A 27191-nucleotide genomic window follows, 5' to 3' on the forward strand; every position below is an offset into this window, starting at 1 on the left:
CTTGGTACTCTAACAGATGTTGCTGCTGCATATCAGTCTAAGAGAATCTCCAAAAGAGATGTCAAACTGTCTAAATCAGCATTAATAGTAACAAAAGACAACATTAATGTATTTTCATTTTATGTTTAAAATTTGGCATATCGGTTGAAGAGTAAAACTTTAAAAGATGTCAAAGTAACACGTAAGCCTTCAAATTTAAATTTTACATTTAGAATTTGACATCTCCTTTGGAGATTGTCTAATACTCTTAAAATTCAATTGTATTATTAATCCAAACTCTTTTCCGTTCCATTGTATTCTTAATCCAAACTATTTTCTATTCCAGCGTCATTTTTCTCTCAACAGTACCGAGAGCTTTTAGTTAAAGTCCCTTATTGGAGTCCAGTCTTCACTTGCCCTCATTATTGTATCAACTTTTCTTTAGCTTTAACATATATTTTAAATTTTTATTGCTTACTTAACCTCATATTTGAGTTTTTAGGTTTGTACAATATTTTTAGTTATCTCCATTGAATTTAGCGTCTTTCAATTTTAATGCAAAGTACTCTAATTTTTCATGTTTTAAGTTAAAATTACCTATGTTTTGAGAGACTGCCCACTTATAAAATCCTAAGATTGCAAAATGAGTGCTTGTACTGCCAGTGGCCAATTGAACTTTGTCACATACTTCTTTGTCCCAACACCGGCCAACAAGAATTATACCAAGCACTTATAAAATCCTAACATCTCATTACTTGTTCACTGTTCGCCGAGTTAGGTCGCGCTAGCTTGCAACTCAAGTGGGGGCACCAAGATGGTGGGACATCGGTTCAACTCATTTGGCAGGGCTTTGCTGTTGCAATTTGCAGGCTCGCCCGTTCCAAGTTGTGAGTTGGGTCATGTGGTTCGGGCTTAAGCTTGGTCCACGCGGCCCTTAGAGTGGATGGAGGGCAATGCGTGAGGCTGGTTTAACAGAGCTGCGAAAACCTCTCGCTCTCAACAGCGGAAGGATTACGGGTTGGTGCACCGCTAGCCCAGATTGTCTCATGGGTTGAGACCTAGTTGTGAACCACCACCTTTTTTTAAATTTATATACAAATGTTTTAAATGGGAGATGTAGACGAGGTGTCTTATGGTTGAGACTGGAAATTTCTTCTTCACGGTCATCTTCTTCGTGAACACCGTGCTGCCCTTCAACCTCAACCACGTCTAGATGAGTGGGCAGAGGCGTTATCACTCTCATCCCGCCTCAAAAACCGCTTAGGCGCGCCTCGGGGCACATGTTTTTTTAAACCCTGTTTATAATTTAAGATAATATTAGTAAATAAAACATGTGCTATAACAAGGAAGGATTAGAACAAATTGACGATCACACTAACAAATTTCTCATAATCTTTGACCATATTGCACTTTGAATTCTGTATGATGATTATCATAATTTGTTACAATTACAAATTCTAGTGAAAAAATGCCCAAATTCTGTCACATTTCCTTGTTTATTTAGCTTCAAAAGCAAAATTCTGACTCAATGAATGCGATGCAGTGTCAAATCTTTTGGTCTCCATCTGCTGTTTCTTCCTGGACTTGAACTGCATACTGTAAGTTCCAAAGGATGTCCTCGAAAGATGGACGGCTCGACTCTGGACAAATGCATTTGTACATTACGGAGAGCACGATCGATAGAGACTCTTGTGAGCAACTGGCTAGAATAGCCGGTTCAACTATCTGCTTCCGCCCGTCCTCGCTACTCAGAGATGCCTGCATCGAATTGCAGAATCACTTTCGATCAAATAAAAGCGCGCTTTTACGCTCACCAAAATTTTGACAACAATAGGACATGATGAATTTTGCGCATTTTTCGTGTCAAGTGAAAATATTAGGCAGAAATTTGTGAACTACCATATTATTTTGCAGGATTGCTTCTCTTGTAGAAGATATGGAAGATCCAACGAGAGCCTCGAGTAGTATGTATCCAAAGCTATAAGCATCATCGTCTAAACTTGTCATTTGCCTGATCAAGACATGGTTAAATGTCAATGATTAAGAACTCTAATAGAAACATGCAGAGAGTAGACAGTAAAAATATGATGTAGAATTAACCATGATGTAAGGCTGTCTTTTGCCTGCAACCAAGACAAGAACATAATCAGAACCGCTCGGGAAGAAAAAATTATTGTAGGGGTAAGTGATCATTCAGTCAGTATGAGGAGCTCAGGAGACATACTGTGGATTTATCGGTCTCTTCTGTGAGAATGGACAGTCCATAGTCACTCAATTTTGCCATACCGTGCTCATTGAGCAAGATATTGTTCGTCTTCAGGCGGTTGCAGAAGAAACCAGGAATGATTCCCGTATGTAGGAAGCGCACGGCCTTGGCCACGCTAACTAGAACTGCCAATCTCTCTGACCAGTTGAGAACCTTTCCAGGACAATTCGCTACACATACATAACGTTATTGCTAGGTCAGACGAAAAGATTTTGTGTTTTTCCGCCAAAAATGCATTGTGTTTAGTTTTTGAAGATTTACCAGAGAGATGATCACGGAATGTCCCACTGGGCACATATTCAGACACAAAATAGACCTTGTTCGGACTGTAATCATCTTGTCCACCACCATCGAGACAGTGCCCTAAAAGGCATACCAAATGCTGGTGCCGAAGCTTGGAAAGCAGTTCCAACCGGAGTTTAACATTTCGAATTGTGTACTTCTTCAACAAGGGCAGGCACCTTATGGCAACTTCAGTCCCATTGTATAGTCTTCCTTTGTATAGCTACATATCGAAGGAAAAAAGACTAAGAGCTTAAAAAAGCATATGTTGTTATAAAAGTAAAAAGTTTCAATTTATAACGTTCTGAATTGAAACTATACCCTCCCATATGAACCTTCACCCAATAAGGCAGAGCTGTCGAAGTTTTTCGTAGCTTCCATCAGCTCTTCCATAGAAAATATCCGGCACGCAGGGAGGCCTTGTGTCCCTACCTTTCCAGCTTGTGAAATAAACCCTAAATAATTGAAAGAACCAACTTGATAAGCTTAAATATTCATCCAATGAAACACAAAAAAAAAAATGTACATTTTTGTTAGTGATTGACCTACTTGCACTTGTTAGAAGCTTGGTCGAAAACCCAACTGCTGAATTCTCTTGCACTGATTTCTGCAGCAAATGCCGCTTTGATATCCCCTGAGGGCAATATCTTCTGCAGAAAATGATAAACCCTAAAACCAAAAGCACAGTAAGTACAATTAATCCTAGAATCACACCCACCAAGATCCCTACATTGTTCCCTCTGAACTCTTTCTTCTTCAGGGTGATCACTTCCTTGCAGTGTGATTGTTCATGCTGCTGACGCTGCACACCAATGGACAAACAATTCCCACCAAACTTCACAACTCTCTCTTTTGATTCATTTCTTAAACATGAAGGCAAATCACCCGTCAAACTATTATTCGATATATCAATGAAATCAAGTTTGCTTCCACAGATTAGATTCCCTGGAAGCGAGCCACTCGAAATTCCTGGTTCTGTTGATCGTTTCCGCTAAGTTTCTTTTACTCTAAGCCAAGATGGCTGGAGAACATTATGAAGCTGAGTGCTCGATGGATGCTCTGTTGATCGTTTCCGCTAAGTTTCTTTTACTCTAAGCCAAGATGGCTGGAGAACATTTACTCTAAGCCAAGATGGCTGGAGAACATTTACTCTAAGCCAAGATGGCTGGAGATCTTTTACTCTGAGCCAAGATGGCTGGAGAACATTTACTCTAAGCCAAGATGGCTGGAGAACATTATGAAGTTGAGAGCTCGATGGATGCTTTAGCTCTACCTAATGTTGTTCAAGTTTGCGGCACGAAGCCATTTCAAGTTTGTTTGTTTGCGGCACGAAGCCATTACTGTTTGTTTGCGGCACGAAGCCATTTCAAGTGGGAATTTGGTAACATGGCGCAGCAAGAAGCAAATCATTATTTTTACTAAACCTCTTCCTACGGTTCAGTTCATGCGCATTCTGTCCAAGCTTGGCTCAAGGAATCCCCTCGATCCAGCTTGAGGGGGAGTGTTGGAATGCATGAAGTCATATCTTTTGTTAAAATGCATGCATGAAATAAACATGTTGGATGACTAGTGAAGTTAGGCTAGTCAACCTTCTTTGCGTAAATTAGTCAAGTTAGGCAAGTTAGGAAATTAGGCAAGTTAGGCAAGTTAGGCTTATGTTCTATTTCTTTTCCTATATAATGTTTCATCTTGTAATTGTTTTGATATGAAATACACATAAAAAATTCAACAAAGTAACTAATATTAGGCAAAGAGAAGAGTGCAGCAGGAGGTGTGCCTATAAGTGCATTGTGTGACATATCAATGTGTTGAAGTCCACTTAACTTGCCATATTTCACTGGAATCTTGCCGGAGAAGGAGTTTTCGCTGACAAAAAGCATGACCAACCCTTTTGGCATTGGAGGCAACATAGCGCTCAGTCTGTTCCCACTCAAATCTAGCACTTGTAAGCTGCTTAACCTACTAAAATCCTGCAATGCACCTTCCAACTTGTTGTTCCTCAAGCTCAGAGTTGTAAGATTGGATAGCGAATTGAACCAATCAGGGATAGTATCATTTAAGAAATTCCCATCGATTTTAAGTGTTTGAAGCATCGCCATTGCGGAAATCCTTGGTGGGATTGAACCGAAGAGGAAGTTCGAGCTCAAATCGAGATACTCAAGGGAAGACAACCTATGAACTTTGTCTGGAAGTTGACCCCAGATGCCCAAAGACACAAGGCTAAGAACTCTCAAACTGTTTAGCCTTGAAAGGGTAGTGACAAAAGAATCCAAAGAAAAGGAATCTGATAAAGTTTGGCTTTGGATTGAAAAGCCATTGAAGTAATGACTTTTTTTGGATTGCTTAATCTTATCACCCTTGATTCTGAGCACAATTAGAAGATTGTCCAAGCATGTAATGTTTACTTGGCCAAGTGAAGAAATGGAGCAGAAATCTGTGTTGTGACTGTTCCAAATTTCTAGCTGTTTTGGGTACTCTAAGTGCTTCCTGAGCTGCAGAAGCACTTGGGTTTGAGAAGATTGGAGTTGATGAGTGCCTAGAAGTAAGAAGCTCCAAGAAAAACAGAATAGCAGAAACGATTCACAAAGCCCCATTACAAAATCACTTTTCTTAGAAGTGCTTCATGAAGAAATTAAGTGGCTGAAGTCTGCAACATAAACGAAACCAATAAAGCAGGAATTGAAAACTTGCAAAGGGGGTAATTATTGGGGGATCATTAAAGATGAAACACAGTTGTGAGTTATGAAAGAATCAGATTGGAAAACTGGAAATTTCTGAGATTTTAGAGGAACCAAGATAAAAGACAAAAAATGTCCACAGTTGAGTATATGAAGCAGGCAGAAACAGAGAAAAATCAAGAAGCCTTGAAGTCCCAAGAGGATGTTTACACTTGCTGACTAAACTTAGTTTTTTAGATTTTCTTCCCATGTCAATATCCTAAACTACTCAAATCCCTTTACGAGAGGGAATTTAGACTTGAATACAAGGAGACAAACACGCACGATGACCAACTAACTTAAAGGTTCAAACTTAAGTGCAAGGAGATGCACAACATTAACCAACTAGCCTAATCCACGTCTGCAAAACCGAGTTTATTAGATTTAATTCAAGCAAAACAAGAAAACCCCACAAAGGAATTAATGCACTACAGTTCTCCCACATGGTGTCCTTTCTTGAAAAGAAAACTGGTTTGTCTCCAGCATTAATGGAGTAGGCTTTACTTAATATTATGAAGCAGTCTTTGCCCTCTCTGAGCAGCAACTGAGAGAGGTGGTAGACCTCATTGAGATCAACTTGAAAACACAACAAAAATCTGTTGCTCTTTATTTGTTCATACAATTTTCTCACGAAAAAAGTTTTGTTTTAGGGTAGTTCTTAATTTTTTTTTAGGAATTTTAGCAATGACGTATGAACTTGGTACCATCTTTTAATTTGCCTTATCGACTTTCAATTTTGGACCGTTTAAAATTTTTAAATGTACTAATTTGTCCCCAACTAACAAATTTATAATTGAGAGTTATTCTCGTCCATTCAAAAGAGGAATAATACCAAAAAAAAAAATGATAAACTTAACAATAGGGAGAAACTTAACTTGTTTTATATATTAAGAGCTTGTAACCAAACTGAAAGTCGAAAAAGCAAATAAGAAGAACTTTATAAATTATGCGAGCATTGCTAGTTTTCTTCTTTTAATTCGACTGTGAACACAAAATATGTAAAAGAAAAGGGTAGATTGGTAAAAGGAATGCATGTCCTTGTAACTTGTGACTGTTACTTACCATAACTTTGCAGGCTGTGTGCCAAACCAAAACCAGCAGCAGACGAAGCCCATACAAATCTACTGAGCACTGCTAACTAATCACGTTGTATTGGATTGAAACAGAAAACTCGCAACTCAAATTTCGATCGTTTCGAATGCGGATTGACGAAATATTAACGTTTTCGAACCGACGAGCAACCCTAAACAAATTTTCACAGCTTTAAACACTTATAGGTAATCTTAGAGATAAACTAGATAATAAGCCCACGCGTTGCGGCGGGAACCAACTGTCATGAATGAACAGAGGGATACATGAGTGAATGACGTCGATAAGATAAGCAGCTTGGCTTTTTATATACATTCAACTTAGTATGGGTTATTCAGGTACACCAAGAATCGCCACTATTTGAAATGAATTAGGTGGATTAGAAACACAATAATCTCACGCAACTAAGATCATCTAATACTTTCAACACTATTTGCAGCTCAACTACAATACCTATTATTGATTAAGAATTAATTCCTAACCCATTACTCAAAAACCTAAATTTCATAAGAAAATGAAGAAAAAAAAATGAGCAAAATTTTTGGTAAAACTCAATAATTGTTTCTAAATATACCTTCTCAGAATTTCAGCACTGCTTTGATGATCTATAAAGAAGGCAGCTTTGGAGAGTTTGGAATCGAAGTAAGGCATCAATTTTGGTCGCGGCGAACTCGTCCCGGAACTTCAGAAACCCAAATAAAAAATATGATGATTAAGTAGAGCAGCAAATGATTACACATATGTATAATAATAAACACACAAACACAAATTAATGTTTCAATTTGTATCTTATCAAAAGCTTAAACCTCCAACTAATCATTCTCTCCCAGAGGTCATCAGAAATGTGATTCTTCTGAGAATCGACGTTTAAGGAGAGGATTTGTTCGTCCCCGGGAAACCACAAATACAATCAAATAAGCTGCCAAAAGAACATTAATAAATGAAAAATACAAAACAAAGAAATAATGAGAAACCAAAATATGCATCTCAAAATCTAATCACTTTTTAGTCTGCTGGCCATTTTAAGTTCTTGAATTTAGACAGTTAAACCATGACTCAGCACATGAATGAAGTGAGAGCGTGAAAGATAAGTGGGGCAAGCTAAAAGTCATCATCGAGTCATGCATTAACTTTCAAATTGTTCCAAAATAGCTAACATCTTTAACAAATGAATAACTTAAATGCTTAAGTTAGCCATAGGAAGCCTGCAGAACAAAGTTAAACATGAAGAATGAATAAAATGACATACAGATTTAAACAGCATACCAAAAAAGGCGTGCAACGCTGAATTCTTCTTGACTTGCCTATTTAGTGAGTTATTGGACCTATTTAGAGAGTTACTGGACTGAAATGAAGCCAACTCTGCAACAGAGAAACAAATGGAAAAGTCAAAATCCAGAAATCCAACTTTAACTCAATCAAATATAATAACCAATGAAAGTTGCAAGCTCCAAATACTCAGCAACGTAGACAAAGAAATTTGTCTTTCAAAGACTTAATTGGTCCTCTATTTTATTAATTATCGTTTGGGAAAGGAAATTTGAGACAACACCTTATCAAAGAGATCTAATGCTTTGGCAATGTTCAGAGCAACTGTTAGTCGTATAGCCCACTCAATGGTCTGATTCTCCCCTGTCAAGGAAGTGTGAGGTGAATTTATACCTGAAGCGCTTTGAAAAGATATAGGCAATAAATTTCAGAGGTCACTTGTTAGGAATATGAGAATGGGAAAAGCAAAATAGCAGTCACAATTTGAAATGAAAATAGCACACGTGTAGATAATAAATCAACTTTGTGAAAGTGGTTTGAGATCAGAATATTATGCTCAAGCAGATCAAATGCATTCTTCAAAGCGATGAATGACAAAAAAAATCAATATCTTAGGTAAAAGAAGAGAAAATTATATATTTGCAGGACTGGCCTCATCCAAAAGTCTAGCCAAAACAACATCTTAAAAGTAGTAGTCGAAAGTAAGATTGAAACTGAAGAAGTAGGAAAAACAAAATGGTTAAACAGAAAACATGCAACTTTGAAATATCCAACTTTATATGTCAGGTTTATCTTTGACAACACCATAGCATCTTTAATCAGTATGGCCTGTGCAAAATGAAATCGTCAATCCTGATTCACAGAGAAGAAAAGATCAACTCCCATATAAATTAAGATGCTATCCAACATCCCTAGTCCTTGTTAGCCCCCAATCCCAATCGAAAATCCCAACAGCACAAACATTATTAGTCCTAACAATGTATAAATCTATATGCACACATATATTCACACAAAAATATATTTATGCACATATATTTATATACACGGACAACATTGAGTTCAATCCAAATCTATAGTCCAAACAATGTACTAAACACGTAATAAACATAAATCCAATGTACCTCCAACAGAGACTTGAACCATCTTCCGAGAGTCACCATAGCTTTCCTTTGCCCTTTTTCTCTTTCTAATCTCGTAGATTTTATCTGAAAACATAAATAAACTACAAAATCACAACTCACTTATACTGGATCAATGTTTTGCTCTGAAATCTCTATTTTAGACTTAGTATCGAGAAACGAAAAGTCTTATATAGGAAAAAAAATTCAATTTTAAAAAAGAAATGTACTTTTTAGTTCAATTTCCACAGCCATAGTAATTTATGTGGACTAAAATTAAGATGAACCAATACATCCAATCAACTGCAACTAAGCAACTTATAGTAATTTAATCTGTGTTTGTGGGGGGGGGGGGAGAGAGAGAGAGAGAGAGAGAGAGTAATCTATTGTATAGCCAACCTTCTTTGAATTCACTTCTAGGTCCTCTTGTGGCTTATTACCAAAACTCTCCACTGCATTTGCAATAATGCCCTCTGCTTCTCGTGCGATAATTATCATTTCATAAGTAACATAAGATGAACCAACATTTGAAAAGTATAAGTAGATGGACCAACACAGATAGAAAACACCTAAATTAACAGCAAGATGAAAGCTTAACGAAAAAAAAAACTGGATAAAAAATAGCTAAATTTACAGAGATGTGCGAAAATAGGGTGCAAACATAATGTGCCTCTTTTTTAATGTGGGCCAGTGAGGGTAAGAAAGTGTGCCCTCGGTGTTCTCACTCTCAGTGCAACCTTGCTTGACAGAGTAATGACCTTACTACCAGAATGGAAAGAAGCTGGTAAAACAGCATTGGTACTTACATTGGATATATGCAACCTACTCTGGGAGCCATGTATCCAAAGTGGTAGATCTCACCTACAAAAGCATCCAAATCATCATAATAATGCAGGGAAAAATAGAACCGAAACTCATTAGCATAACGCATAAAATATGGAATTGAGTACCATACAAATAAAAAAACGAATTTGAAGTTTTTGCATAACCGAAAATTATACCTTTGATATATGTACCCCAAGACTACTGTGGATCCCTGAACATTGCATGCATATGAAGATACCAAGATTCACGCTAGCCAATCGTGGAGCTCTGCACCAAAAAATGGAAACACTACAACAAATTAGAAAAAAAAAGTTTGACATATCTGTTTGAGGTTACCCAGACAACATGCAGTATGAAAATATATAGGATGTTTAAATTGAAAATATATGTACTATTGCTGCAATGACATATCTGCAAATCAAAGTAATATTACAATATATATATATATATATATATATATATATTTCACCCATCTACATAAAAATAAAACTCTGTAAAAAGTTTTAATTTATAAAAAAAAATGAAAGCTAAAATTATATTTAAGACCTAATATCAATTGGCAACTGTTAATTGACTACTCTCTTTGATGACATGCTTCAACTGAAACAAAGGTTCTGGGTAATTACATATTTTATATGCATGCCTCTGTTTCTCCAAAGATCAATGACGAAATGCTTTCATCATCCTTTGTAGATCTGTAACAGAAACAAACAATGAGAAACATGTCATTCAATTCTTGATTGTTACCAAGACACTTAATGAGGATGGAATTAGAAGTATGTCATTGCATTTCTCGATTGTCATTCCAATATGGATGTTAATTGGACTCTATTAATATTGAAACTATCAGATGAGAAATTAAACAGAAGAAAAATCTAAAGTTTCTTAACTGAACATGCTCATGAAGGGGTAATAGGTTGCTAATACAAAGAAAAAAAGACAAATTTTTCTACACATCACCATAAAACGATCACAAAGTACTTTTTTTCTTGGCAACTTCGTGGAACAGAAAGAAGCAAGATACATAAGGGGCAAAACAATCTTCTTACTCGTACATCAAAGCAAAAGAACAACCATTACATTAGTATGCCATTATCATCTGGGGAACAAATTCAATTGGCAGCTTTTACATACCTACAATTATAAGCAAAGTTTGGAATTCACAAATAATACTGGGCAAATACTAAGGCTGCCATTTGAAAAAGCTAAACAACAACAAACTTTGACAAATTAACTACAACTAAATTCATATGACAATCGATATATGAAGACATTCTGAGAAATCAAAGGCTCTGAAATCAATACCATATTTCATGTGCCTTTTACTAATAGTGAACCCAGCAGCAGAACCAGGATAAAATTTTGATTTAGAACCTTGCTATCTTTGTCCTTGTAAATATGATATTTTGGCATCAACAATATATCACAAAAAAAAAAACACAAATATATCTGAACTCAAAGAAAATATAGAATGAACATAAAAAAGGCAAATTATGAACATTTAGGAGCTAATTTCATTAGCAATTAAAGCAACCAAGCTCTCTCAACATCACGATTCAGAACCCCCCAGGAACCCAAAAATTTAATGAAAATTTTTCTAATCATTCAATTGGATTAGACAAAATCATAAATTTTTTTCTAAAGCCCAATTATATTAAATCACAAATTTGAAGCAGATTTTGACATGCAATAAGTCAATAAGATAGGAATCGCTTCAGACTAACCTCGATGGTAGGGCCTCCGGAATCGGCCGATCCGAACCAAGCTCCTAGGTTATAGGGAGATGCCGTTGATGTGAAATTCAACACGCAAACCTTTGACGCAGCTGTGGCGCCTGGTGGTGGCGGGGGTTCCACACTGGGAGAGACTCCAGAAGAGGAATCTAGTTTTCTGGTTTAGAGAAAAGGGAATGAAGGAAAATAGTGGAGAAGAGGGAAAACGCTGTTGAAATCTTGCAGGAACAACCCTAAACCCTAAGGTAGAGCTTTCGAAACCAACCCATTTCTCTCCCTCCAATCGTACACCCCTTGTGACTCTGTTTGCCTGCAAGCCGCATGCCTTCCTCTCACCAAATCTCTATCTCTCTCCCTCCCTGTCTCTATTCTCTCTTTGCTCACTCGCTCTCTCTCCCGACGGCATGCTCTCATCGAGTCCCACTGCAGCTCACAAAGAAAGGAAATGAAAGTCTCTAACCCAGCCAACCCGTTCGAAACCCTACAGACCCATCACACCCCTGCCTTCCCACGATCATCAACACGCGGCGTGAAAATGAGCGGCAGAGAGACTCAGTGGCAGCCTCGTAAATAAAGTGAAATTCAGGTACAATGAACAGTCAAGAACAGTGCCAATTGCAATGCTTTCTTTAGACTAAAGTAATAACAATGCCAAGAACTTGCAAGATTGACCAAGTCAATACAACTTGCAAGTAGCACTATCGAATGAATGTGTGGTGTGTGTAATAAGGTTAGAAACCATGCAAGGATTTGCTTTTGCTGTTTGCTGAAGGATTTAAAAGTCCTTATCCACGTTTACAGCAGATTACAGATATGACATACGCTAGTGGTGGGTGCCAATTTTATGACCATCAAAGATATTAAAGTTACTCCGTATTTGAGCGTAGCTAAGTTGGTTAGGACAATGTGTTTTTTCTCTACACTTTAGCTCGAATACTCTTCTCTGGAGTTTAGATGATAACATAAGAGAACTTTTTGGTGTCAATCGTTCGGAAAAATTATCAGTATATGGGTGCACTGCATAATTTGAAGAAAGTGCAAGAAACAAATTATTTCTACGTATATGATTGCTTAACTGTTGAGGATGAGCCTTAGCGCGACAGAAATGTTGTTCCTTTTTTAGTGAAAGGTAACTGGTTTGAGGTGTAAAAACAATCTTTTTGCAAAGCAAAGGTGGGGCTGTGTACCCCCGCCTCCGGCCAACCCTTGTGAAGCGGAGAGCCTTGTTGACTTGGAGTCGCCTTGCTTAATTATTAAGATTGATGATTTCAATGTCATGGTTGAAGTATGTGTATGATTCAAAAATGGAAACCCCACATAAATTATGCAAGTAGTTAGTGTGAGATGAGGGCTCCCCATGAAACAGAAGGTTGAGTGGGAAAAGAACCCAATCTATACGACATCCGGTGACCCTAATTGGAAAGAAATCATAAGAGGGACCCCGCTTCACTATTCGAGCGGAATGGACAGTACCCTCGTATCACATGTATGATAATTATGTATTGCCTACGTAGCATTCCTTATAGCGCTATACGGCAACACGATAATGCCGTGCTATCTCGTTTTGTGAACAGTGAAGCGAAATCCCTGTTTAAGGTGCTGGTCCTATATGTACAGAACATATGTTGTGTCCTACTCCCACCGTCCGTAATATGAAAGGAAAACAAATGAAAATGATTTAAAAACTTTGAGTTTTAACGATAAGGACAAAATAAAAGGTAAAGTGAATAATATCATGATTAACTTTTTGGTGTAAAAATATGGTTTTTCGTTAAAATGAACAGTACCAGGAACTTTTCATTACAGTTCCTTACTATGAAACCCTGATTACAAGTCCCTTGTTAGACTTCTTGGCCCATATTAGGTTTTACACATGTAATGACAGTGAAGTAAGAATTTATAATGTAATAAATAATAATGAGGAATCAATAAGTTATTGAATTTCCACCTATGTGTCATGAATTTGACACTCTCTCTTTTATTAAATTATTGTAATAATTTCGAACATTTCTCCACCCCTTAATAATAATAACAATAATAATATAAAAAAAAAAAAGAAAACATAAGGCTAATAGTTGGGGATGCATACCTGCATCCTGCATGGTCAGATCTAGTGGTCATGACAAAAACAGACAGTACCATAAATCATATTCATATTTGCCTTTCAAATGGGACCACCAATCATTGGTTTCACCTTTTGGAATGAGAAGAGATCGGGATCACCAATTATTGGTTTCACCTTTAGGCATGAGCAGATATCTTCGACGAATATCACTGGATCAAGTGATCTGAGTTTTTCAAATTTATTTAACAACTCATCTATTTTGATCCCTTAAAAGTAATAATAATTTTTTATCGTTAAATCAAATTTTAAAAGTCCAGATCAATTGATCTGGTGACCTTGGTGAAAGAGATCTATGGCATGATGAAATATCTTGGGTAAGTTACATAGTAGCCCCTCAGATTTGAGGTCTATTATAACCTCATTCAACATCTTTAAAACATTGCACTTTCATACCTCACATACTATTTTATTTCAAAATAATACATATGTTACATTTTTCATCCATTGATCCGTTAAGTGCTAACGTGGCTGCCAAATATGGCAACAAAAAAAAACTTTTTAATTTAAAAAAAAAAACTTGAATCTTCTAAATTAAAATTAAAAAAAAAAAACAAAAACAAAAGTTGAACCCGCAACCCCCCCAACCCAACGTGTAACCCAGAAGAAGAAGAGGAAGGGAAAAAAAAAAACACTCATCTTCATCTTCCCCGACCCCCTTTTCCTTGCAACCCTCCCCTTTCTTCCCCCTCCTATCTTCCCCAAACCCACTGTGCACCCATCCTCCACCTCCTCCTCCGCACCCACTACTTGCAGCCCAGAAAAAAAAAACCCATTTTCCTTTCCCTGCAACCCAGATCCCGTCTTCCCCAATGAGTGTGGATTTAAGGTGGAGGGTGGGTGCGCTGGGTTTTTTTTTTTTTTTCCTTCTTTCTGGGTTACAGGTTGGGCTCGGGTTGGGGGAGCGGAAGATGGGTGTGCGGAGGAGGTGGAGATGGGTGCAGAGGAGGAGGTGGAAGATGGGTGCGCGCGATGGATGGAAGATGATTTGGAGGGGGGTTGCTAAGATCTGGACTTTGCTGCCGGGGGGGGGGGGGGGGTGGCGATATGGGACATGGGTTTCGCAGAGGGGGTGGTGGTTATGGGATTTGGGTTCCCCGGGGGGGGGATAATGGGATCGGGGTTCCAAGTTTTCTGGTTCTTCTTCTTTTTTTTTTTTTTAAAGGTTCAGGTATGGGGGTGGGGTTTTTAAAATTAAAAATAAAAAAATTATTTTTTTTGCCACATGACACACATTTGGCACCCACATGGCATAAATGTGGCAACCACGTCAACACCGGATCAATGGATGGAAAATGTAACGGATGTATTATTTTGAAATAAAATAGTACGTGGGGTATGAAAGTGAAATGTTTTAAAGATGTTATATAAGGTTGTAATAGATATCAAACATGAGGGGCTACTATGTAATTTACCCAAATATCTTTATGCAAAGTACTTTATCATCAAAATGAAAATAAAGAAACATCGATTTTTTAGCTAAAATGATTATTGAGATTGCATAGCTCCTCAATTTAGTTTTTGATAATGAAAATTGATGGTAATGATCTCTGAGTTTATCCACCGTAAATCATTTGGTCATTCTCTAAAAAATCTATCAATACTTTCATTAAGTGAATGAGTTGGTTTGACAAAAATACCCTAAAAAGATGGTTATGTGGACAACCACGTAACACATTAACAATGATATTGACAAATTTTTCACAGAATGACCAAAATAATTATTAGTGGACAAACTCATGAACCACTTTTGTCGACTTTTATTATCAGAGACCACACTGATGAGTTATATATGAGTTATATCAATCTCGGAAGCCGTTTTGACTAAAAAGCTATTTAGGGCTAATTTACTTGTCACTAGTGGATACGAAAAGAAAGGAAATGAGTTTGTTTCACGACGTTTTTTTACATTTACTTGCACATAAGAAATCAAAACACTCTAATGTTGTGGAAAGCAGTGGCCTATATGCTCCAAATTGGTGTAGTGGTTACACATAAAAAGAATCTACTTTGCCTAAATGATGATGATGGGATTAAAGGTCACATATGCTATTGAAGAATGAAATATATGCCCTTGCTTTTACCATCATCACTAAGAACATTTACCCTTCGCATTCATTGCCTTAAGAGCTCTCATGGACATGGTTCACCATTCACAAATAGACCACCATTTTGGCCCCTAAAGTCATGAAATGCTTTAGCCACCAAACTAAGGCCCAACCAAGGAGAGATTTTTGTGCCCGCCCGCCTCATTGGCAACAGACACAAATGGGTTGGGCCACGAGGAGTGGTTGGGATCAAAATACAGGGGAGGGCCCATCTATGTGCGCATTGCCTTAAGAGCTCTCATGGACATGGTTCATCATTCACAAATAGACCACCATTTTGGCCCTTAAAGTCATGAAATGCTTTAGCCACCAAACTAAGGCCTAACCAAGGAGAGATTTTTGTGCTCGCCCGCCGCATGGGCAATAGACACAGATGGGTTGGGCCACGAGGAGTGGTTGGGACCAAAATACAGGGGGGCCCATCTGTGTGTGCAGGCAGACAAACAAGCATACAAAGTTCTAAAAGACGCCAGACGCTACTCGGGCGGCGGGCCGGGGCCTAGCGCCTAGGCGAACTAGACGGATTTAAGTAAATTCATTATATTTCATGTAAATAAGTATTTGTTTATACTTAAAATATATATAATTTTATCATAACTACAAAATAGAATGACATATGTATTATGAAGTATTAGAACATAATGAAAACATAGGAAACAAGAATATAGTGTGTTCTCATTTAAATATTCAACAAGTCTCTTACAATTTATTGAAAAAATAAATAAATGCAAATTGAAAGTTATCTATTTTCTGTTTAAGTGAGTCGCAACCTATGCAGGTGCCTAGGCGGGGCGGGCGCCTCAGATGGTTTATGCGTCCTTTTTTAATTTTCAAACGCCTAGACATTAATCGGGACGGTGGCCAGCCGCCTAGGCGGCTTTAGGCGGAGATTTTTATAACAGTGCACACATACAAACGCTAATCAAACAATTGGGTAAGTTACGTCTCTCTTTTTATATTCTTCATCTAATGCCATGACACATACAAACGCTAAACCACCGCTAAACATCTGCGTGGATGCACTGAAATCCCACAACAAAGTAAAACAGAAGGCAAAATGAGTCAGAGGAAGACAAACAAATGAAAGTGTAAAGAGTAATCATACAGTTTAGAGACCATAACATTGCTCGAAATGTGTAGTTCCTACTAAAGGCTTCACAAACTTGGACATCCTTGAATAAATTGAAATTTGAAGTCTCACATACAATGTCTACCGGTGAGTTCACAGCATGTAAGAAATTACTATCCTGAAACATGGTTTCTTGCTATAGATGCTGATTCGTCTTTAGTTCTCAGAATTGACCAGTTTTTATTGCCATCCAAGGTTGGCAAAACAACTGGTTGATATTTTGCTCTTGTTCCCTTTAAACTTCTCAACCAATGAGTAAGATCAGCATCCACAGCCAACACGATGAAGTTAATAAACTCGGGATCCTTCTGGACTAGCTCAATCGTTCAATTTCATCATTGTTACTTGCATATTACGGGAACTGGAAACCCTTGAAATTCTATCTGGCCTTTATTTGCCTTGACAATGTCAGGAACCACTTGTTCATACTTGCTCATTACCTTCCGCATGAAAGCCTTCTCGGTCAGTTTGAGCACATAGGGGAAGTTAATGTCTTCCTTTATCAACCCCCGTGACAATAAAAGTTGCAGAACCGAACACCTAGGAAGAATTCTCTTCTCCATGCTGAGCAGCAAAAGGTTTGGATGCTTCGCAACCGTTGACGGCTTCAAATTCAACTTATTCACGAAAAAATCCATCAATTGATGGATCTTCTTCACCGAAGTAATCATACACATGGGTTGCGATCTGAACGCTGCAAAAATCTCATCTTTCGACAAACCTAAACTTGTATAAGTTTCCAACTTCTGCTCCCATAGCGCTGTACTCATCACCGCCATGCTCCGAACAGCTAAAACAAATAGCAGATTATTAGGTTCAAAACCCAAATCTTTAACATAATCAATAATCTCACTGAGCACTGTATTCCTCAGAAGCAGTGTTTTTGGCTGAATCATGAAAATCTTCACAATCAGTGACTCTGGCACACCATGGCTCCTCAACAATGTTATGTTCGGCTCAAGTAACTTTTCCAAATTACACTCAAGCATCCGGTAGTATCCCTTTATAGCCTTCAGCACATTCTCATCACTGCCAAGAAACCGCCTAAGTGCTTTAACACTCGGTATGAAGTGGTGTTTAAGGCTCCTAGTTAAAACATAAGGCTCGTTGGACAAAATCGTTGCGATTTCAATCTCTGAGAGCCCCAAAGACCTGAAAAACTCAATCTTTGGCTTAAAAATCTTCTCTGCATCGTATACAAACAATGCAGGAAGCTTCATCATCAAGGATGCTATATCCTTTTCACTCAATCCATGACTCCTAAAGAACTCAAACACCGTTTTCGCATTGCATTCAAGCACACGAGGCTCTTTGCCAATCATTTTCGCAAGGCTGGTTCCCGAAAACCCCAATGACTTGAACAAATCCAAATTGGGTCCAATGCTACTGTCTAAATCGCCCAAAAGCAACCCCGGACGTTTGGTGATTAGATTTTTGATGTGGCTCCGAGTCAACCCGTGAGCTCTGAACAGACTCAGTACCGAGTCAGGGTGGTGGGTGGTGGTGGGTTCGATCTGGAGCTTCTTGGAAGCTGAAATGGCGGAATCTGAGGACAACCCACATGATTTTTGGAGGTAAGAGGCTGTAAAAAGTTGTGGGTCGGTGAAATTCGAGAACTTTGAGGTGGGTTTTGCAGTGGAGGTTGAATACAAGCTTCCATGGCGGCTCAGTAAATATGGTGAAGCTCTTTGCTTTAGTTTTAAGCAAATTAAACGAAGCATCGGATTGAGAAGTAAGAGGGTCAGAGATTGGTTTTACCTGGTTCTTTGATTTGAATAAGTATTTGATGCTATTGAATTTGTTGAAGCATTGGTTGGTCTTCTTCTTCTTCTCCCTACGCAGTGCCGTTGGATTGCCCTAATCGGCGATTACAGAGAGCTATACTTCGAGAATTTTACGGAACAGGACGAATGAGACGACATGTCGTTTATGGCGGGTGCCACTGTTGTAAATTTGTAATGGTTTACTTTGATGTGAAGAAAATGAGAGTAGGTGAAATATGAGTGCGGGAGATTGGTGTCTAGAAAAGAAAAATGACGATTTTTGTAGTGATTTGATCGTAAAAGTGAAAAATTAATTTAGCAGAGGTGATTCGATTCAATTTAGATTGATCTTATCTTTCAAGTTATAGTTACAGTAAACTGTAAGCGGTGCGGTGCGGTTTAGTTTTTTTGAACTAAAATGAGAGAATAAACTAAATCAAAAACCAAACTCAAACCAAACTCAAACCAAACTATTACTGAGCATTTGGTTTTCTCGGTTTGACGATTTAGAGAGAATCTAAACGGTCTTTTGGTTTTGTAATAGTTAATTACTTGATTATTTAAGACAAAAAACAAAACAAAAAAGAGATCGAGAGGTACTTTTCACCCCTTAAACCTTGAACTTCCATTGACAAAATGAACACCTTTTACGCTTGTACCAACATTTTTCTAGAACTTTATTATTATTATTTTTTAAATGGAATCAGTTAGTGGTTTTGTCATTATAGTTCATTTTTCTAGGAGTCGAGAAGACTTATAGAGACATTTCAGCCTCTTCTTGGCCACCATCTGTGATTTACCAGTGTCAAAGATCGAACTCAAGACGTGCCGTATAAAATACGGGTATGAAATTCATCTCCAACTACATTATTAATCCGGAATATAGATATCCTCAGTTTGTCTAAAGAAACCCAATTCCCAAATGGTCCTGAAATATGCGGCTATCCAAACACACCCAAATCATCCTCACCACCCTACACACACGTCCAAGCTAACTACTCGGGACCCACACCTCACAACCGTTAGATTCACCAAGCGTTAAACCCAGTATACACATCCAACGGACCGAACGACTTGCCGCCACCTACAAAAGCAAAGCACACTTCTTCCTCACTGAAAAAACCCTAAACCCTAACCCTCTCGAATTGCAGCTCTCTCTTCCCCCTTCTCTCCACCGCCGATTCTGACAGTTCTAGAGAGAGAAAGTGAGGGTTCCACGGACAAAGCCAAAGCCCTAAACGCCGCCGTTTCGAGTGCTCGATGGCGCTTTACCTGCTCTACGAATCAGCTTCAGGCTACTCGTTGTTCCTCGCTCATGGCATTGACCAAATCGGGCAGAACACCGAGGCGGTCCGGGGCTCCATTTCGGACATCAACCGGTTCGGGAAGGTGGTACAGCTCGCAGCTTTCGACCCATTTGAGTCGGCCCTGGACGCCCTTAACCAATGCAACTCAGTCTCTGAAGGTAGAGAATGAAGGCTTGTTTCTTTTAGGCTTTTTGATTGCTTTTGTTTCTGTTTGATTATTTAAGTTTGAACATTTTTATGTTTTTGTGATTTTTGTTGTTGTTTGGTTGATAGGAAATTGAGGGCAAATAATTTATGCATGTATTGGGATTTTGATTAACTGTTGCTGCATTCGAATATCTACATTTCCGCTATCGATTATTAAGAAATGTCGAAAATTTTGAGTCAACTTAACCGGTTCCGCAGTTTTACATGAAAAACTTGCGAAACTTGCAAAAATATAGGATATTGGAGCTTTGATCCTATTGATTAGGTATTTAACTATATGAGCTGCTTAGTTGTGTTAAGGTACCCAAGTTCATTTTGTTCCCTTCTCCTTTCTGCTCCGGAAAACTTGCTAGTGTGTTTCGTAAAGCATATGTGGAATTTCAAGTGGGTTAATAGATTATATAATCTACTAATGTTGATAGTTGAAGAATACTTTTGCCTCTCTTGGATGCTTGGTGTGTTTAAATGAAGTTTATTCTTTTAATTTGGTGTGGTGAGGAACACAAAGGGTTTTACTTATTTGTTGCGGTTTCGTTTCAGGGGTTATGACTGATGAACTAAGAAAATTTTTGGAAAAAAATCTCCCACAAGTCAAGGAAGGTAAGAAGCCAAAGTTCAGTTTGGGAGTTTCCGAACCTAAGATCGGGTCACACATATTCGAAGAGACTAAAATTCCATGCCAAAGTAATGAGTTTGTCCTTGAGTTGATTCGTGGCGTGCGATTACATTTTGTTACGCTCCTCAAGAGTCTAAAGGTTTGAATTCTACACATCCTATCTTGTTTATATTAAATTCATACGTGCTCTAGTTTGCTATATTTCTGTGGGTTTAAGATGTATAGCCTTTAGAATTTGTATCTTTTAATTTTGATTTTTCGTTATTTCCTCACCCTAGCCTGGGGACTTAGAGAAAGCCCAGCTTGGTCTAGGGCACAGTTACAGCAGGGCCAAGGTCAAGTTCAATGTCAACCGTGTTGACAATATGGTGATTCAAGCAATCTTCCTTCTGGATACCCTTGATAAGGATATCAATTCCTTCTCCATGAGAGTCAGGTATTGATACTGGCATATTCTCAGTTCAGTAATATGAATTAGGATTTTACCTTGAACCGTTTACAAATTTATGTCGGCAAAGCATGGGTTTAAAGATTGAATAATTGAAGGAATAGATAATATTTTTGTGTATTCTTGTTCATTCCTTCTCTGCAGAGAATGGTACTCTTGGCATTTTCCTGAATTGGTGAAGATCGTCAATGACAATTATCTCTATGCTAAAGTGTCAAAATATATTAAAGACAAGTCAACACTGTCTGAAGACCATCTATCAGATTTAACCGACCTTGTTGGAGATGAAGATAAGGCAAAGGAGATTATAGAAGCCGCCAAAGCATCCATGGGTAGGATTTCATAATACATGCCCTTCATTCATCTGTTTCTCTATCCATTCATTCATCGTTCTTATTGTTATTTTTGTTTTAATTTTTCACAGGCCAAGATTTGTCTCCACTTGACTTGATGAACGTTCAGCAATTTGCACAGAAGGTGATGGACCTAGCTGAGTACAGGAAAAGGCTTTATGACTATCTGGTTTCTAAAATGAGTGACATTGCACCCAATCTGGCCTCTTTAATTGGTGAAGTAGTTGGAGCGCGTTTGATTTCTCATGCTGGTAGTCTTACAAATTTGGCTAAATGCCCTTCTTCTACCCTTCAGATCCTAGGTGCAGAAAAGGCTCTCTTCAGGTGCTTTTACTCTCCCTTTCCCTCAAGATGCTACATGAAAGTTGTATCTGTATGACAAGAAACAAGTAACAAAAAGCTCTCTAGATTCATTTTACGTCCCTAGGTTGACTCTTTTGTTCTTCTCCGCAGGGCACTAAAAACCAGGGGAAACACACCCAAATATGGACTGATATTCCATTCATCTTTTATTGGTCGAGCATCTGCACGTAACAAGGGCCGAATGGCTCGTTATCTTGCAAACAAGTGCTCTATTGCTTCTCGCATTGATTGCTTTGCAGGTGAGTTTCAGCCTTCCTCATACAGTGATGGCTGGCTAACTTTTCTTTTCTTATGTATTACAGTTTATTTCTGCATAAATAATATTGTTGCAACCTTCGGTGATGCAGATAGTAGCAGTACTGTGTTTGGGGAGAAGCTCCGTGAGCAAGTTGAGGAGCGACTTGACTTTTATGACAAGGGTGTTGCACCTCGCAAAAACATTGATGTCATGAAATCTGCAATTGAGAGCACTCAAAGCAAAGGTGTGTAACTGAGAGGATCTTAAGAGTTTTTTACACGACATTAATACAACCATAGGAATATATTGTATTTCTGGTCACGAATCTGTCAATTATGTTATATGAGAATTAGGATTAACCTTTGATTTGATATAAAATGTTGGTAGGCTTGCTTTCTGCCGTGTAATTTTGATAGTTTATATGTATGTAACAGACACAGAGATGGAAACAGAGGAAGCTTCCGGGAAGAAAAGCAAGAAAAAGAAATCAAAAGTTGCAGATAATGGTGATGCTATGGCTGTGGATGAACCAGCTGCCACTACAAATGGAGATGCCGCCGAGGGTAAGTCTGAAAAGAAGAAGAAGAAGAAGGACAAGAGAAAATTGGATCAGGAGGATCAACCCATGGAGGATGCGAATAACGAACATGCCGAGGAGGATGGAACAGCCAAGAAGAAGAAGAAGAAGAGCAAACATGATAATGGAGACGATATACAGGCTGCCAGTGATGTCAAGAAGAAGAAGAAGAAGAAATCAAAAAGTGAAGACAGCGACTAAATTACAATCAACATTGTCATTGGCACCTGAGGGGCATGTGGATATATCCCGGCTTGCTGCCATTATGTTGTTTCGATGTCAACAGTTTTCGTAGTGGGTTTCTACGTTATCAGTATAAACCATGTTCTAATACTCTATGTAGTAATAACATTTCTAGTTGCACTTTTATCCCAAGTTGAATTTTATATCAACGTCGGTTTTTTTTTTTTTTTTTTTTTTTGCTGTTTCTATGGCTGTCCGGATCAAGTTGTGTAGACAATAGAAATTGTAGTTCAATGTAGGTTTTCGACAATGATTTAGCTCTATAAAGCTGTTCGTGTTTATGGTTAAATGTTTTGTGCTTGACATGTGATTCTTTTTTTGCCTGAACTGAAGCTCGAAAGCTCGACTCCTAGCTGCGGCCGGAAATCCGCCGGAAGTTTGCAGCTGGACGAGCAACCGGTGGAATCGATTTCACGTGGTTTTGTTTGGTGGATGTGTGTGATCTGTGTTTCTCAACTGCTGTTGCTATTTCACCATCGCAATTCCTTGTCATTGAATTTTCCTGGAACAATTTCTTTAAAAAAGAAAAGTGCTAAAGTCAAAATTCTCCCCGGTTTTTTATTCTATTTTTTTCCTTTGACCTTTTCCTTTTTCTTTTTCTAATACCCCAAATTGTCTAATAATTCAACGGGATTGCATCACAAAGCATGGGCCAGATTCGCATGATGTAAAAAGTATATTATCAAGAAAAATAAATAATCAAAGCTTTTGACTTTTTCTCTATATTTTACTAAGCTAATTAAGAAAATCATAATTTGACTTTGATATTTTGTCCTTTGACTCCTTAGAGTTAGTGCACTGCCTTTTTTTTTCTTCTAAAATTCATTATTTTGTTCTATTAGTATTTATTTGTATTTGTAAGTAAGAGTAACGAATTACCCTCAATGATGACGTTAAAAATATTATATTATGATGACTCATTATATAGTTAGTCAAATATCCATTCAAAATCTCTTATCATTATTTCGGTCTATTAGTATATCTCTATTTATAAATAGCGAGTCACCAAATTTCTGTCAATGATGGTGCTCAAAATATTATATTATGCCGACTCATTCTGTAGTTAGCCCAATGCCCATTCAGAATATATTTCATTATCAAAATCATAAAGATAAAAAGAAAAAAAAAGGAAAAAAAAAAAATTTCAAAGCAGATCCAAGGGACAGGGGTAAACAGGTAATTAACAGACCGGTAGGTATAACGGGCCTAACGGCTGCTTGAGTTTGAAGCATTGGAGGATCCGAAGTCCGAACAAAGCTCAAGCACCACCAACCCCACACCTTAAAGGCTTAAACACACAACACCCTCTCTCTCTCTCTTCGCCCACTCTTACCGTTATTCTAGAGAGAGAAAACCCTAACCCTAAAACCAGAGAGAAACAGTCAGCCATGGCGGGCAGCTCCGCGGCAGCAGCGAACCTGGAAGATGTGCCCTCCGTCGATCTCATGACCGAGCTCCTCCGCCGCATGAAGTGCTCCACCAAGCCCGACAAGCGCGTCATTCTCATCGGTGACTCCCTATTCTCCATTAAAGCTCTTATTTTTGTTCCTCTGGTTCTCAATTTCGTGTCAAGTTTTGATTTTTAAGAACAACCCAGATCCGAGAATTTATGTGTGAACTATTGTTTCGAGTTGGGTTCTCGTTCCTGACTGATTGATTGGTTAGTGAGAAAATGTAGGAAAATCCAATCAAAAGTTGAAACAGATAGAAAATAACTACGGTAGAAGATAATGTTCCAATCAAAAGTTGAAACAGATAGAAAATAACTACGGTAGAAGATAATGTTGCTGAAATTTGCTTGACTTAGTTTAATTATGTCTTTCAGCTAATTCCCTTTACTAACCAATGGGGTTTCGGGATGCTTGAGAGTTTGATTCGGATTGTTTGTGGTGTTGTTTTTTTCTTAAGATGCAAACGGATATGGTGCTCAATTTTTTATTCATCTCTCTTTCTCTCTCTCTTGCTATTGTATTCTCTATTATGCAGCCAAATGCTGAGACATTCGTTCCCAAAGGATGTCACGTTGGCGAATTCTGGCATGCCGGCATGCCACCTGTTAATACATTGCATACTCATGTAGGTATCCCTGTGTGTGTCTGTCAATATGTATGTTCTAAATTGAGATTTTATCCCCACCTTCGCCTCCTCGAGAAGGAAGATAGGGAAAAGCTATGAGTTTTGGATATGTCGTTGCTTCTTTCGGTTATGATGCATGAAGGGCCAATTTGGTTGAGGCTTAAAGAATGTTCTTCTCACAGTTTGCTAGCTAGATTTCCATGGAAGGAGTTCTTCTTTCTTTTCTTGGATGTTTTCGTGTGTGTAATCTTAAAATTTGTATGGTGCAGGCCCACCCGGATCAGGGAAAGGCACCCAATCACCCATAATTAAGGATGAGTATTGCTTATGCCACTTGGCTACTGGTGATATGTTGAGAGCCGCTGTTGCTGCTAAGACTCCTCTTGGGGTTAAGGCTAAAGAGGCTATGGACAAGGTAGAAACTTCTCCTTGTATGTTGGTTTGCCATAAGATTTTTTCTTTGAACTGTGTTCTTATATTACCCAATAAATTTCTGATATGGTATAATGTAACTATATTTCAGGGAGAGCTTGTTTCGGATGACTTGGTTGTTGGCATCATAGATGAAGCAATGAAGAAGCCTTCATGTCAGAAAGGTTTCATTCTTGATGGATTTCCAAGGACTGTGGTCCAAGCACAGAAGGTCTGCGTACTGTGGAATCTGATTATACATTGCAACTGATATATTTTCAAAATTGTCGTGTTTGTGTTGCCTCGTGCTCTAAAAGTATTATATTTTTTTTAATGCAGCTGGATGAGATGCTGAAAAAGCAGGGTGCTAAAATTGATAAGGTGCTCAACTTTGCAGTCGATGATGCAATCTTGGAAGAGAGGATTACTGGTCGCTGGATACACCCATCCAGTGGTAGATCCTACCACACAAAATTTGCACCACCCAAGACTCCTGGCGTTGATGATGTAAGGGGGCAGCATCTTTCTTTTTGGTCTTAGAAAAACATTGTTTGTGTATCTAAGAATCTTAAAAGAGAGAGGCAAGAATATTTGCTGTGAGAAGAAAAAAAGGCATTTTAATGTCGGATGTAATGAATAAGGAATTTAAATTTTAGTAGCTAAGCCTATAGTGTTATGTCAATCTGCTTGTATGTATACTCAGCATGAGCTTCAATTATACTCATTGGCGAATTTGTGCTGAATAGCATATGCTTCCCTTGCTTCTTGTTTTGTTCAGGTAACTGGAGAACCTCTGATTCAGCGTAAGGATGATACTGCACCTGTGCTCAAATCGAGGCTGGAAGCATTTCACAAGCAAACTGAACCAGTATGGCTTCTTACATTTTCTTTGAAAATTTGGATGAGAAAATAATTAGTGAAGTATCCCTTGTTTCTAGAATTGTGAAAATTTATTAGCTAGTTTTCTCGTGCAAATGTGTTTTTGTTGTATTCATATTCAGGTGCCCCATTTGGGGAGGTGATGATTATGTTTGTGTTTTCTTTTTTAAGTATCTGTTTTTACTTGTATACTTTCTTGTAGAACCGTAGCGAGTTGTCTGTGATATTCTAAAAACCCGAGGCAGTATGTGCTTGAAATGTCTCAGGGTTGTGCAGAGAGATGTTAGCCATTGTTTCTGGGCTGATATCCTTTTGCGAATTGTCACATTATTTGCTCCGGTCCCCGTCTTTTTTGTTTTTGTTTTAGTTGGATAGCTTTTCAACGTGCTTGTTTGTTACACCAATTCATGTTTCATATGCTTTCATTTCTCGTCATTATTGTCTGTAACGAGGCTCATTATTTGGATATGCAGGTTATTGGTTATTATTCCCAGAAAGGCATTGTTGCCAATCTTCAAGCGGAGAAGCCTCCCCAAGAGGTCACTTCTGAGCTTCATAAAGTGCTCTCTTCGTAGAACAGGGTCCCTTTGCCTTTAGCTTGGATATATTATCCAGCAGTCCTGGCTCTTTTTTTATTTATGTCCATTTACTTTCTGACATACGATTGAATATGCGATTGTCTGCACGTTGTCTGCCGACTCTGCCCATGTTCTGTTGAATTTCAAACTGATAGTACCGGCTGCTGTCTTAACTCTTGAGAGTTTAATGAGAGGAGTAACTTGTGAAATAAGAATTATGGATTTCAGTCAGTTTAATTTTGTTGATTACTTTCTTGGAGTTCTACTGAACAATACAGTTGTAGTGCGATGCTTTTCTCTCGTTACTTGTATTGCAAAGATTGCTGCTGAAATAGTTGTGCATAAACTAGTTGGAAGTTTGACGCTCATTTAAGTGAGGACTTACATGGCACGGATACACCACTACGGTAGTGTCGCACAACATGTAAGTCTTTGTTCACATGTTCTTATTTCATGAGCACAGGACGTTGCGTGATGGTGTATCTGAGCTATGAA

General features: G+C 38.2%; 4 protein-coding genes and 1 long non-coding RNA gene across 6 annotated transcripts; 2 read left to right on the forward strand and 3 right to left on the reverse strand.

The window, feature by feature from the left end:
• Positions 1–1348: 1348 nt before the first annotated feature.
• LOC103437593 (probable inactive leucine-rich repeat receptor-like protein kinase At3g03770) lies at positions 1349–5347 on the reverse strand. Its single transcript, XM_070823670.1, has 8 exons — positions 4258–5347; positions 3077–3518; positions 2849–2982; positions 2507–2750; positions 2204–2415; positions 2080–2102; positions 1879–1990; positions 1349–1737 (listed from the first exon to the last, which is right to left on the reverse strand). Exons 1-8 carry the CDS (start codon positions 5119–5121, stop codon positions 1525–1527), a joined length of 2244 nt encoding a protein of 747 aa, XP_070679771.1. The 5' UTR covers positions 5122–5347; the 3' UTR covers positions 1349–1524.
• A 1524-nt stretch (positions 5348–6871) lies between these two features.
• Positions 6872–11715, reverse strand: LOC108171656 (uncharacterized). Of its 2 annotated transcripts, XR_011582108.1 has the most exons (10): positions 11270–11495; positions 10172–10240; positions 9722–9812; positions 9527–9581; positions 9120–9196; positions 8724–8807; positions 7886–7965; positions 7600–7695; positions 7140–7252; positions 6872–7015 (listed from the first exon to the last, which is right to left on the reverse strand). It is a non-coding gene; the product is annotated as an uncharacterized lncRNA (long non-coding RNA). The 2 variants fall into 2 exon arrangements; XR_011582107.1 differs by lacking the exon at positions 6872–7015 and having other exon boundaries at positions 7033–7252; positions 11270–11715.
• A 4874-nt stretch (positions 11716–16589) lies between these two features.
• LOC103437555 (transcription termination factor MTERF6, chloroplastic/mitochondrial-like) lies at positions 16590–18541 on the reverse strand. Its single transcript, XM_070823671.1, has one exon. The coding sequence runs from the start codon at positions 18356–18358 to the stop codon at positions 16979–16981; it is 1380 nt and encodes a 459-aa protein (XP_070679772.1). The 5' UTR covers positions 18359–18541; the 3' UTR covers positions 16590–16978.
• A 926-nt stretch (positions 18542–19467) lies between these two features.
• On the forward strand, positions 19468–22901 carry LOC103437556 (nucleolar protein 56-like). Its single transcript, XM_008376040.4, has 8 exons — positions 19468–19865; positions 20455–20669; positions 20809–20966; positions 21123–21310; positions 21403–21655; positions 21785–21933; positions 22042–22176; positions 22367–22901. Exons 1-8 carry the CDS (start codon positions 19661–19663, stop codon positions 22708–22710), a joined length of 1647 nt encoding a protein of 548 aa, XP_008374262.1. The 5' UTR covers positions 19468–19660; the 3' UTR covers positions 22711–22901.
• Positions 22902–23968: 1067 nt separating this feature from the next.
• Positions 23969–26927, forward strand: LOC103437557 (adenylate kinase 4). The gene is made up of 6 exons (XM_008376041.4): positions 23969–24261; positions 25098–25243; positions 25352–25471; positions 25579–25746; positions 26018–26107; positions 26592–26927. The coding sequence occupies exons 1-6, from the start codon at positions 24141–24143 to the stop codon at positions 26691–26693; spliced, it is 747 nt and encodes a 248-aa protein (XP_008374263.2). The 5' UTR covers positions 23969–24140; the 3' UTR covers positions 26694–26927.
• The last annotated feature ends 264 nt before the right edge of the window (positions 26928–27191 follow it).

This window comes from Malus domestica, chromosome 06 (assembly GCF_042453785.1).
Source record: "Malus domestica chromosome 06, GDT2T_hap1".
Lineage (NCBI taxonomy): Eukaryota > Viridiplantae > Streptophyta > Magnoliopsida > Rosales > Rosaceae > Malus > Malus domestica.